The sequence below is a fragment of the Asparagus officinalis genome, chromosome 7, assembly GCF_001876935.1.
Source record: "Asparagus officinalis chromosome 7, Aspof.V1, whole genome shotgun sequence".
NCBI classification, from domain to species: domain Eukaryota; kingdom Viridiplantae; phylum Streptophyta; class Magnoliopsida; order Asparagales; family Asparagaceae; genus Asparagus; species Asparagus officinalis.
The window spans coordinates 715,105-729,117 of NC_033800.1; the positions used below are offsets into that span (position 1 = coordinate 715,105).

Genomic DNA, 14,013 nt, shown 5'->3' on the forward strand with positions numbered 1-14,013 from the left:
TACTTATAAGTTAAAAATAAGCAAATAAGTAACTTTACCAAACATGATTCTGGACCCTTATAACTAAAGCACACTTATAAGTTGAAATAAATTGGTTGCCAAACACACTCTTGCTTTATGTCCAGCTTGTTACAAATTGAAATAAATAGCTAATTGCAAGAGCTTTGACAATGACATGTTTGTCAGAAATACTTGAAGACGTTAGCAATCAAAAAAGTGTAGTCATAGTCGGTAGAAACCCTAGGTAGGTCAGCCAGTAGAGAGAAACCCTAGGCAGGTTAGCCAGTGGAGAAAAACTAGAAACTATAGGCGGGTCAGCCAATAGAAAAAACCCTAGGCAGGGTCAGTCAGTAAAAGCATACATCGGAGTTAACTATGTAGTTTTGCATCCAACCGTAGGAAGATGACATTGAGCGATACTGTATGAAGAGTACCATGATGAGCAGTGTCGTTTTTTCTTATTGAGGTTAGGTTTTTTTCAAGGGTAGGGTTTTTTTATTAAGGTTCAACAAAGTTTATTAAACAAATGATGTAGAAATCAACATTATTGGAGCCACAAAGATGTTGTCGTAGTCACCGAGGGAAGCATGAAGGCGATGCAAAACCCCCTTGACGGCATCGATATCTAGAAAGATGAGAGAAGCTGCTAGGATCAAGTAGGCTCTAATACCATGTAGAGAAATAGAAAAAGGCAAAATTATTATTATTATAACCCTAACCTCCCTTAATTAGATGTTAAGAGGATATTACAGAATGGATATGAGATAAAATCATATCTAATTACATCTCATAATAACTCAACAATATCTCATAATATCTCCTAAATCTAAATACCAATAATATCTAACGCTCCCCCTCAAACTGGAGTACATGTTACTATATATGTCCATGTTGTTACAAATCGAAATAAACAGCTAGTTGCAAGAGCTTTGACATTGACATCTTTATCCATAATACTTGAAGGCGTCAGCAACCAGAAAAGTGTGATCGCAATCAGTGGAAACCCCAAGCGAGTCAGCCAGTAAAGAGAAACTCTAGATGGGTCATCTAGTAGAGAGAAACTTAGGCCGGTCAGTTACTAGAAGCAACGTCGGAATCAACTATGTAGTTTTGCATACAATCATCAGAAGATGACGAAGAGAGATATTGTCCACGACTAGGGATGAAATTATTTCTGTTGCTTTTGTTGATACATTTCTTTCAAGTCATAGTACTTGGTTTTAACATAGTGAAGGTCAATGCTTAAAAGTTTTCATATTGGTTAGGTTGACAAGGTTATTGCATCAGACATCGTATACATATATCTCTAGAAGATTATTAGAATGCTGAGTAATTGCATTTGAGTTGCAACATATGGTTCATGTGGACTCTTGTTCAAGAAGAGAAATTCCATGTGGATTCTTTGTAGCAGGAAGCCAAGTAAATAGCAAATATGCTCAGATGTCCATCTTTTCATGTCAGTAGTAGTGTGCACAATCACATCAACAAGTACAAAGAAGACAAAATGATAATTGATACACATTCTCTTTAAAACTTTAGCGAAGAACTAGTACAAAATTTGCACTGCAATAGAAGTGATTATATAAAATGATAAGCCTCAACCCTCATCACAACTTTGGAGTTTTGGTGCAGGTGCAAGGTCCTTGAGATGATATCAACGCAACCTTGTCAACCTTAACCTGTAGGGCATGTCACAAGCTTACAGTATAAAATTATAACCTTCAATCTTCACCACAACTTCTGGGTGTGATGCAGTGGCAAGGTCCATTAAGAGGGTCAAGAAGTGTACCTGTTTCAAGACTTTGGCCATGGATTCATGGACTGTATTGTGTCCAGGAGCGGTCACTTGATCTGAGAGAGAAATAGTCAGACTTCATTCATTGTAAGGTTTATAATTACATAAAGAACAATGCGGGAGTAAACTGAAGATACTCTAATATTCCAGTAACGCCATGTATCATATTGTGGTTTGAGTCTGTTTTGGAGGTTGTTTGTTTAGTTCTAAAGTTACTATTGTTTTGATACCTTTTCCCTAAGTTGCATGGAAACGGGCACGGGTACTGGTACGGGTGCGGGTACGGGTAGGGGACATAGCAAAACTGTAAAATGTTGGGTACGGGGACATGACTACATATATATATTGAATTAATAATGTACATGAGATAATTTTTTTCCGCTTCATGTGTCATTAGAATTAAAATTTCGATCACATTTTTGAATTTATTTTATCATATTGATTATCGTGAATTGTAAACTCTTCATTTTTTTACTAGACATCTAAACGGCCCATTAACTATATAATTTTGAACTTGGGTATGGACTGAAACGAACCCGATCCGTATCCCATTAGTTTCAAAAGACGGCTGTGAAGTGTAAGCACTACGTCCAGGAAGTCTTTGACAAGTGTTTTAAATTAATACATATATCGTATAATTGAGTACATGTTGTAATAAATGCATGCATATATTCAAGAAGTGTCCATGAAGTTGGGTACGGGAAAGTGTCGGGTACGTGTCCGGTACGGGTACGGCTTCAATAATGAAGTACCCGGGTAACACGGGAAAGTGTCGGGTACGTGTCCGGTACGGGTACGGCTTCAATAATGAAGTACCCGGGTAACATAGCCTTTTCCCTTCAGTTTTATTTTGGTTGAGAGAAGGGATTTTATTTTATTTTATTTTATTTGGGGGGGGGGGTTATTGCGATAATGGGTTGAGTTCTTATTTTGAGTTACGTAAAATTGTGTTCTTAATATTTATTAATTTTTTTTGTCTCTTTAATGCTAAATGTTTGCTTGTGGAGCTTCAAGTGTACCATCATGACTTCTTCTCTGTGGCACTTTTGTATGCCAATTACTGCCTGGGAAAATTGTGGACAAAGACAGAAATAAAAGTAATATTAGCTAGGTAGCACAGATTCCAAGAGATTATTCTGGTTAGAAATCATTTTTTAAAGAAAGTTCTAGTTTCCAACTGCTAATACGAGTTTTCTCGACTATTTATATAGCATTTGCATTTCTTAGATATGTGTGTAAGTTGCAATGTGATGAAGAATGGTTGTATTATACTTTTCAGGAGCACCTTTTTTTTAAATCTATAAAGCAATTACTGTTTTTTAATCTTTTCCACGGTAGCTATTATTAGCAGCCTCCTAATACAGAAACAGTGATTATGTTTATGTGGATCCAATATGCTATTTTTCTTTCTCCTTCCGCTTATACATCTTATAAGGAAAGCGGAAATGAAAGTTTCCTATTCAGTTTAGTCTGTAATAACCTGCAAATTTACCATTACTTATAGAGTTGTTAAAAGCAATCAGATGTTCTTCTTCTTTCAGTTTGGATTCCGCATTACCTTTAAATTGTAATTACTTAAAGTGTGCCAGCATCTACATGCCTCTGAAATTATGCTGATGGTGCAGAATTACCAGTTAGTTGAAATGTCTTGATATATATGTTGTGTCTGCTTTCAGTGTCTGTATCCCCTACTGATTGTTCTACATACTTTGTTAGGACTCAAACCTTTTTGGAATTTCTTTCTGCAGATTCGAGACACCAGTGTGTTTGTTAGACTACGACCTGCTTGGGAGGATCTGAGGAGCTATCTAACTGCTAAAGGGCGTAAACGGTTTGAAGTTTATGTTTGTACAATGGCTGAAAGAGACTATGCGCTGGAGATGTGGAGGCTTCTTGACCCAGAAACTCATCTGATCAGCTCAAGCCAACTCTTGGATCGTGTTGTATGTGTAAAACCAGGCAAGCCCATGATCTCAATCATGTTATATGTTTAATTTTTCCCCAAGTAATTTCTCAAGTTGTTAATCGATTAGGTCTTGTCATACAAGTGTGTTCTGAATTGGAATTTTAACTTGTTTCATGTGGACAAAAGTTACAATTCTCTTATAGAATGCTGTTTTTCATTCTCTCTTAACACTTACTCTAAATTTCTACTCTTTACAGGTTCTCGGAAATCACTGGAACATGTTTTCAAAGATGGAATTTGTCATCCAAAGATGGCTATGGTGATTGATGACCGCTTGCAGGTTTGGGAGGACAGGGATCAGCCTCGAGTTCATGTTGTCCCTGCATTTACACCATATTATGCCCCTCAGGCAGAGGTGCTCTTTTAATGCAATTTGTGTGTGCATGTGCGTGCGTGCGTGTGTTTCATGAGCTTTTTTTTATGTTAGACTTTGAATTGTTGATTGGATATCGTCTGCTAAGGAATCAACATTTCATTTAAAATTTTCCTTACAGATGGCAAATGCTGTTCCTGTCTTGTGTGTTGCAAGAAATGTTGCTTGCAATGTTAGAGGTGGATTTTTCAAGTAAGTGGAAAGATCCTCAGCCATTCTCCTGATTATTTATTGGATGAATCTGAAAGTCTTCTATTCTGCAGCTTAACATATATTATCTGCAGTAATTATATATTAACATCTATTAATCGTTGCGTGCTTGTAGAGAATTCGATGATGATTGGATGAGAAGGATATGTGCACTATATTATGAAAATGAGGTTTCTGATTTACCTACTTCTCCAGATGTGAGTGACTACTTGATGTCAGAGGTAAATGTATGCAGTTTTGGACTTCTATGTGTCATTGAGATAGTTATATGTAACAATAATGTGGGGTTTGGTGGTTTTATCAGGACACTAATGCTATACTGAGCAGCAACAGAGATATTTCCGTAGTAGAGGGTATGACGGGTCCTGAAGCTGCAGAAAAATTGAATCAAGCAGTAGGTTCTATGTTCTACTTTTGGTTTTCCTTTCTTTTTTGTCATCATGAACTTTCTATATCCTCTAATGATCAACAGAATGTTAAAATGTATTATTGGTACTTCCATAGCTTCTGTTGGTTTTACATGTGCAGTTCTCCTAGTAACTCATGCTACCCGTGAATCATGCATCAGTTGCCTCACTTGTATATGTGCCCATCAACTCAAATGTTATCTTTTCTTATTCAAAATTTTAAGAATATAGCGGCACTTTTTATGCCCCTTTCAGCATTCAAACATTTGACTGCCCTTTGTGCAACATTCCATCTATTTTATCTGTTGGTCTATTATTGGTTTTGATTATTATTAGAATAAGTTAGTATACTCGTTTTTTCCCCATGCACAGGATTTACTCTTGCAACATTGTAGTATCCATTAAATTGAGGGAAATTAACCAATTATAACATCTGCAGGTCTATTTGCATTTATTGTTAATGAACAAATGAACGAAAAAAGGATTAGAACAAATCTTCTAAAAGTTATAAAAAAACTAATAAACAAATCAAAAGCTAATGAGTAATTAACCTCCACAAGACAAATTCAGATCTCAGTTGCTAAGATCTGTTACTCCTTCCATCACAAACTCTCAATAACAACAAAAAAGGAAGGAAAAGTTTAGAATGAATCCTGGTGGAGGGAAAAAAAGGAAAGGGGAAAAAAACAAAAAAACAGAGGGTTAGAGATTGAAGGAGAAGGAAGGATATGTGGACTTGTATGATGTAATAATTGTTGAACTTAATTTCTTGTAACATACGTAGGATGTCAAAGGATTGGACTTGAATTTGAATAATTGGATTCGGGTGATGGGGAGGTTAACTTTAGAGGTTACATTGAGTAGAGAAGTAGAGACGTTAGTTAAAAAAGGGAAAAAAATCTAATGAATAATATATTAAGAGCCAAAATAACTGCAGCTTGCCAAGTGGCAATCAAGGTTTTACTTTAGTATATAGTATAGATTAGAGAGATCAGAAAAGTTTGTTTAGTCGCTCAATGAAACCTATGTATACATTATTTACTTTCTAGTTGCAAATAAAACCTGACTTTCCAAATCATATCCCAACTTACTGAAATGGGTCGGAGCATGTTTTGTTTTTATAGGAAAAAATTTCTAAACTACTTTCAAAAACCCCTCAAAAAAGTCCTACCCAACTTTCAGCCCCTTCTCTCTTTCATTCTTCTCTCTACCCACCTCCTAACCCATACACTTGGTGTACACCACCCGCAACCCGACACTGATTGCAACGCTCTAACCAGCTATTAGTGCAAAAGCATAGCCTGCAGATGCATCACCAAACACGTCATTAGATCTCCTCCTTCATAGAGCAATCTGTCACCAAGCAATGTGGAAACTTCAAGAAACTACTAGTTCGATCTAAAGAGAAACAGATAGCGCAAAAGATAGAACAAGAGCGCAAAGATGCTGATTTATGTGGTTCGGCAATTGCCTACATCCACCGAGAGAGATTTGAGTCTTCTTTATACCAGAGATTACAAAGATGTAATCTTCTTTAGATCTCTAAAGATTCTACGAGAAACTTTCTCTCAATCTCATCAAAAGACCTTTCAAAGCCCTAGATTTTTTCCCTTAGTTCTCTCTACCTCTTTTACAATATGCAACTCTCCTTGGGTTTTACTATGGCTTGAAAGCTATATTTACAGTGAACCTCTCAAGGGGTATTTAAAAAGCTTTTACACTCTCTTGAATTCATGTAGCACTCCTCCTTTTACGTGGATTATCAATTCTAATCCTCTTCCAATTAGATTTCAATTGCGATTGTAATTGATTCTTTTCAATCAAATTCAATCCTCAAGCCAAGCCCAACTAGGATTTCTTAAATACAAGGCTATTTCCCAACAACAGTTGCCTGGACCCACTCCTAACCTAAACCCTCAACACTCCTCTAATTTTCCCAACATAAAAATCATATTGAATAATTCATACATGTTTTACCTAAGAACCATGCGTATTGTTTGCTGATGACTCAAGAGAAAATCTGTGGCAGCCTTCACATCCTTGCATCAGATTATGAATTTTAACTCCTGGTCTACCAAGAGCTTGCTCATTGGGGATGGTTAACCAGTTTATAAGGATACGCTCAATGAATAATGGACCCATAATTATTCTTTTTTCCCCCTCTCACCCATACATAGCTGTAGACATCTGTATGGTACTGACCTCAAGTTATGCAGAGATGTCTTGGAGAGGGAAGGCATATACGAGACCAAGCACAGACCACACCTTTTTCCTTAGGTACTTATCATGTCCTCTGATTCCCTTTCTTCTTTTTTATGTACTTGCTAAATTTTGATTCTTTTAATCTACGAACAATTTGTTCTCATTTACTCGTGCAAAACTGCATAAATTGTGTCTGGCGAGCTATGTAGATTTGGCAAAAACCAAAGTTCCATCTGATTTTGAGACGAATGTTTTACCATTGATCAACACAAGTATATAACTGTTATCTTTCATTGCTCCAACCATTCTGTTTGAAGGGTATGATGCATCCGAACTGACCTTTCCTTTTAAATTTCTGACTGACTGATTATTCTGAAGCAGATGATTCGTCACAAAATGGAGCATCCGTCAACAATATAGGATCATCAAATATGTTTCCATCATTATTTGTTGCAGTGTTGCAAGAAATTGGACGGAGGTGTGAGTCGAAGGTGCTTACTCTAGTCCAAATTTTTTTTATCTCAATATATTCCATCTCCGTATTTGCTACATCCTTTTTTGTATGTAGGTAGAGTTCAAGCCTATTATTGCAAGCAGTAAGGACCCCGACTTCTCAGTTGAGGTTAGTAAAATTTGACATTCTATTACTGTGAACTCGTTAGTATTTTGGTTAACCAGACTTCCTGTTCTTTATCAATGGGTTTATTAGCTTATGACATAAGGAGCTTTCATATGGTTTTTATGTCATGCTAAAGTAAAAAATTTGCCATAGAAAATTTGCCATAGAACGATCATATTTGTTTTGTTAACCAACTTTGAACCTCTTCAAAGATTTTGCATGACAGTTGTAATTAACAGAAAATAATTGCATTTGCTTTATTTACTGGATAGCTGCTGCATGTGCTCTTTACTATCTTTGAGTGAATTGAAGAAATCCCTACTTCCCTGTATCTTCTATATGACCTATGTTTTCACTGATAAAAGGTGCAGCTGTTAATTGTCCTTGTTTTGCTGTATTGGATGTGATGTTCACCCATAAAACAGAGATTCATTACTTATGATGTTGTTTCATATCAATTTACCTTTTCAATTTTTTTATGTTAGGTATTGTTTAGCAGTGAGAGGATTGGAATTGGAATGGGCAAAACAAGAAAAGAGGCTCAACTCCAAGCTGCTGAGAATGCTCTACGCAATTTGGAGAGTAAGAATCACACCATCTGTGTTCCAGCATCAGTTTAGCTTATGGGTCATGAGCAATTTATCTATTAGAATTAAATTGTATCTTTATTGTGTATTCAACTAATAGCTATTAGCTTTTATTTCAATTGTCCTATGACTTAGTGGACATAAATGACAATATTAAAGTTCCATGCTCGTCTTACACATGTGTGCACGCGTGCACAGATTGGTTGGCATGCAATAATATAGTCTCTCATCCATTGTTATAATACTTGGTCCGTATTTGTGCCAAACTGATTTATGCACCTATCCTTAGCTGCAAAGAGAAGGCAGGGAGGAGAAGAAAATACTTTACTATGGGCTAGATTTCTACCCATATTTCGCGTTGGAATGTTGCAGTATGTGGCACAAAAAAGTATGCAGAGCAGTTCTTAATGTAGGATGTGAGATGATCACACAAAAATATGTGCTATATTTGGTTGTTATATGGGTGGATGATAACCTTGTAGATTTGTATACCTTCAATTTTGCTAACAAGTTGAGGTAACATACCTATATCATTCCATTTTGTCACAGCAATGTTTTCTATGGTTATTGCTAGGCACATGGTGTGGGAGAAACATGATAGATAAAGGTATCTGATTCTGTCTGTGAAGCTGCTCATAACCCTTAGTTTTCAGACATCTGTATTAAAGGTGGACTCTTAGTAGTATGACACTGTATGACTGGCTTTATTTTAGCTGGAGTGTTTCTTTCAATATATGTATGTAGTTAACTAGAGCTTGTGGTTTTAAAAGGTCTCTGCCTAGTCCGCCAAGGGCACCTAGTACGCCTAGGCCTAGGCGGTACCTAGGCCGCCTATAGCGCCTAGTGCCTGGGCGGTACCTAGAATGCGCACCTATGTTTTGGGAGTGTTTAAGGGAGCATTGTTTGCTTACGTAGACTGCACCCTTTAGGCCTTGATCATGATTTTCTGTGTTGCAGCATCCACATCCTCCAACCCCTTCAAACTCATTTAACCTCCAGATATGAACATCTCCACTACCTCCTCCGACATTCAACAAAACCTCCTCGACCACCACTTAAATAACGAAAGAAGTCCGCCTAGACACTAGTCCGCCACCTAAGCTTTTGATAACTTTGACATTCACTATCAATTATTGTAATTAAAAAATAAAAATAAAACCTTCTAGGCTCTAGGCATCGGGTCCAATGCCTAGACCTCCTAGCGCTTTATAACCTTGTTAGTTATTATTTTGGTTATTTACTATTAAAGTATGTATGGTATATTGTGAATCTAAGATTGTTTTTTTGGCAAATTTATATGAATCTAATACATATTTTTATCAATTATTATAATTAAATTTAAAAAATAGCCAAACGCCTAGGGGCAACCTAGACATATCCTTAGGCGTTTGGGTGCTTGGCGTTGGCTCAAATGCCTAGTCCGCCTAGCACTTTCTGTAACGTTATTTGTAGGGCTTCAATATAGTCATCAAATGAGGATATTTCTACCATCCCAAGTTTTTATTATTATTAATTGTTGTTTTCTGGCTTGCTTTAGTACATATGCTGGAAGTATTGTCTATACTGTATTCTTTATCTACTTGTTTTGAAACGTAAAATATTGAACCATGTCTAACACCAAACTATGGTTGATTTGTTCTGTCTTCTGTCTGAAAACTTAGGCAACTATATATCATTCATTCTACCTACCAACAGGGACGTGAACAGAGAAAAGGATAAGCTTTCTGTAAGAAACAAAAATGGATTTTTAGAAGATCTAATAGATACTGCATCAGATGAGCCGCCTGAGCAAGGGTACTTGCATGGTGCAAGTACATCAGAGCACTTGGGTCAGCACTATTACACTTCAGAACGATTGTCCTCTGTCCTTTGCAGTATTAAAGAACTAGTAAGAGATGAAACCTTTGCTTAATTCATACTTTTATGCCACTTTTAAGCCATCAGTTGTTTTCATTACTTATGCTGAATAATTTAGTGCATGGAGGGTCAAAGCCTTGTTTTCCAAGATCAAGCCCCTGCATCTGTGACATTAGATAAAGGAGAATACTATTTCCAGGTGATTTAACATCATACTTAACAAAATGGTTTTGAATTATTAGTGGGATATATAAATATAAATATATATATATATAAACATATAAATAAATATATATATATAAACATATAAATAAATATATATACAGCTGTCAAAAAGAGATCTTCCTTTTTAATCTCTGGATACCTGATTTTGTCTTGTTGTCATTTTTATGTCATTATTTAGGTTGAATTGTCAGGTCATGTTCTAGGGAAAGGAATTGCTGCAAGCAGGGATGAGGCCAAGTTTCAGGTCTTAATTTAGCTTTTGGAATCTGGACTCTTTACAATGTTTCTGTATGCTTTCTTCTATATTGTACTTTTTAATCAGCACCATCATCATAATGTATGCCTTTTCTCGTCAAAGTGAATTGGACTATGGTTCACGAGACTCAGTTTGCATGTGCTGATGTACCTTTTAACCATGTTTACCCCCATCAGCTTCAATTTTGCTTGAGTCATCTCATCATTTTATTTTAGAATTTTTGTAGGAAATTGGAAAATTTCCCTTTTATTTGTTTATGTTACCCTTCTATTTCTTTTGAGTTCTAACATACAGATTCTACCTCAAATTGGCTTTTCTAATTAATGAAGAGGGAAGCATGGTGCAACATTGTGAGCATGCATTTCTAGCTAGGTAATTGTTGGTGTATTTACAGGGAAGGGAGTATAGTTGATGGGAGTTAAAGGGTAGAACTAACTGTAAGACCCTGGAGTGATTGACTGGGGTAAATAAAAGCATTATGCAAATTATGCTATGCAAATGCAGTAAACAAATAAATAGTAAACACTGATCAGTTCTCTGGAACTATAGCGTGATAATTCAATGGAACTTTGAAGCATAACAATGTTACGCGTGCGGCCACGAACAGATAAGAATGCAGTACACTAAGAAGTTCTGTGGAATTGTTTATTGAAAGTTACCTGGAATTTTCAAGCAATGTAATGGTCAACACACATCATGAGATATGTAGAATGTAGTGTATGCAGTTGCACTCAGATATAAACTATGAATGATTCTACAACTGTCTACAGAAGGTTCAACAAAACTATAAAGGACAACAAAGTGTAGAGCTGAAAGTGAAGAGACATGCAAAAAGCGAAACATAGAGCGCACAAGAGATTTTTAGGTGGTTCACCCCCGGGCTACATTCACCCCCGGGCTACATTCACCCCTAGTTTCCCAGCTAGGATTTCTTAAATCCACTATTATGGACTTCATGGACTACCTCCAGGAGCCAAATAGGTACAATCTTGTCAATTATACAACCCTGTGCGCTGGACTTTAACCCTCTGTCACAAAACACTTTTGAGCTGATATGACAGGCTCTTAACCTTAGAGAGACACCACTTTTACAAAAGTGAATACAAGATGTTCTCTTCACACTGAAAGAAAGAACTAGACAATATAACATAAAACACTTATAAAAATACCAAATGCACAAGACAAGACAAGGTAAATATGAAGATGTATGCTTAAGCAGTAAAAGACAGTAGTAATCTCAAACAAGAGATGAAGCAAACAAAGAGTTTCCAAGATCACAATCTCAGAGATGGAGCAGGGAATCTTGCAACACTCAATGATGTCTTCAATCAGACAAAACTTTGGCTTTGGAACTATGAGCAGAACTTTTAGTAGAGCTTTCAACGAGCAAACAGAAATTTGAATATTTGAGAGTAGATTTTCTCAAGGGTGCTTATTTGCTTAGACAGAAATGATCTATGATAAGGTGTATATGTGGGAAACAAGGATCAATTTGTAATGGTAGCTTTTACTGCCATTGGAGCTCTCTTTTCTAACAGAGTTGTCACCGTTTGGGCTGTTAATAGATCAGAAATCTTGGTCGTTACATTGCTCTATTTAATTTCTCCATAGTTTGTTTTTGTGAATATCCCTGAAGTTTATTCTGTATCTTGAATTTCGGATCTTGTATCTTGATGAGTTTATACATTCACAACAATTGTCTTGATAACACAATGGTGACTAATTGCACAGGCGGCGCAGGCAGCACTGAATAACTTGAAGAATGCTGTTGGTACTATGGAGTAGAAGTGTGCAAATCTGGCAAGGTTACTTTACCATTTAACTTCAACCACATGAATTCAGTTGTTTAAATATTTTTTCGTGAACATGAAGCATTTTGGATAATTAAGAATCAAATTCAGTTAAACCTTATGTTACCTCGGTACTTCTATTAGGCAACCGTATCCATACCCGACCTTTGCTTATACCCGCACTGAAATTTATTGGACACTTCTTTCAGGCGTATACTCAATTACATAATACATGTTTTAACCTAAAACACTCATACACTTCTTAGACGTATATCCTACACTTCACGCCTATTTTAATACATTGATTTTATGTAAATTAAAAAACAATATTATTCTTATATAGATTAATAATTTTAATGCCTATAAATATATATAATATACATGTATATAGCCAATAATAAAAAAACATGGTTTTATTATGCACGTGGTCCGGGACCGCTTAACGATTAATTGGATTAAGCATTAAGTAATTGCATTAGCAAAATTATGTGTTTCTGAATTTTTTAATATATATTTATTATTTATCATACATTGAGTTATATAAATTCATGAAAAATAGAAAATATGCTAAGACAATACCAACAAATATACAATTGAACATTCAGTAACTAGTTAACCACTTAAAAATGCAATCCATACATCAGAATTAACCAGAATTCAAATAAAACTCGTTAAATTAGACAGTTAAACTAAAACCAAAAGTCCATCAACAAAAACCAAATTGTCTAGTCTTCTTCATCATCCTCATAACGAGTGCAAAGAAGAGAGAGAATCACAATATTTGGGAAAAGATAAGGGCTAGGAATTTTTTTTAACTTTTTACTTGGATCGCATTTGGGCATGCTCAACCCACAATAAAATTGGGAAAAAAGTGCCTGCCTAAACAAATTATGTCGATGCTTAGTTGCTTACTTAAAAGTTGGCTAATTAAGCAAATGTCTGCATAATTGAGCACATAATTCATATTTTGCGTGTTTTTTTTCCGTTTTCACTTAAGCAGGAGATTAAGCGGATGCTTAAACCTTTTTTTAGAACGCTATATAGCTGTGACCACGTACCCTCCCTTTTACAAATTTATCGTATCCCTTACCCGGTACGTGTATCCGTACACGTACTCATGCAACTTAGGTTAACCTCATTACTATTGTTATCTAAGTCTGTAAGCCTTTTCCCATACTTAATTGACATAGGGTCAAAACGGACAAATATGGAGTGTGGACAATAATCATGGATTATAGCTCATGAAAATTATGAAATACTGGAGCACACATCCTTAGTTGCCATTGGCAAAAATGATGAAAAATTAACAAAATTTGTGGGTTATCGTCCATGAATCTCACTAATTCTCAAGTACAAATAATTAAGTTGCATTGGATGTAAAATAATGGAAAATGAACAGGTTGTAATTCTTTTTTTGGTTGTAGCTTATGGAATTGTGAATCTTGAAATACTCGTACTAAATTTCCATTTGGTTGAAGCGAACAAAAACAGACAAAAATTATGGGTTATAGTTCGTAAAAATCATGAAATTTTGTAATACGTGTATGTAATTGTCATTAGGTCAAAACGTAATGTGTTTTGAAACACACATAATTAGTTGTCGTTTGGTAAAAAGCGAATAAAAATGGACAAATACTATAGGTTCTAACTATGTAGCATAGATATATGTTTGGACACGGGCATGAGACATGACAAATTTGTAAAAAAATGTAGGATACATGGACAC

The 14,013-nt window shown here is 35.8% G+C and overlaps 1 protein-coding gene across 12 annotated transcripts in view; it reads left to right on the top strand.

The window, feature by feature from the left end:
• LOC109850585 (RNA polymerase II C-terminal domain phosphatase-like 2) overlaps positions 1-14,013 on the top strand; it is a 26,809-nt gene that overhangs the window by 2,098 nt on the left and 10,698 nt on the right. For 3 of the 12 annotated variants that reach the window (XR_002249470.1, XM_020420623.1, XM_020420621.1), the window contains exons 3-15: positions 3,544-3,754; positions 3,959-4,116; positions 4,256-4,326; positions 4,460-4,565; positions 4,649-4,738; positions 6,968-7,028; positions 7,332-7,444; positions 7,522-7,575; positions 8,058-8,154; positions 9,821-10,047; positions 10,135-10,215; positions 10,420-10,485; positions 12,229-12,302. Coding sequence is in view for 11 of the 12 variants with exons in the window: in XM_020420623.1 (XP_020276212.1) it covers positions 3,544-3,754; positions 3,959-4,116; positions 4,256-4,326; positions 4,460-4,565; positions 4,649-4,738; positions 6,968-7,028; positions 7,332-7,444; positions 7,522-7,575; positions 8,058-8,154; positions 9,821-10,047; positions 10,135-10,215; positions 10,420-10,485; positions 12,229-12,282 (1,389 nt within the window). In the remaining variant the exon portion in view is untranslated. Of the gene's footprint in view, positions 1-3,543; positions 3,755-3,958; positions 4,117-4,255; positions 4,327-4,459; positions 4,566-4,648; positions 4,739-6,967; positions 7,029-7,331; positions 7,445-7,521; positions 7,576-8,057; positions 8,155-9,820; positions 10,048-10,134; positions 10,216-10,419; positions 10,486-12,228; positions 12,303-14,013 lie in introns of those variants that run through there. The other 9 variants (XM_020420622.1, XM_020420624.1, XM_020420626.1 and 6 more) reach the window with 8 other exon arrangements.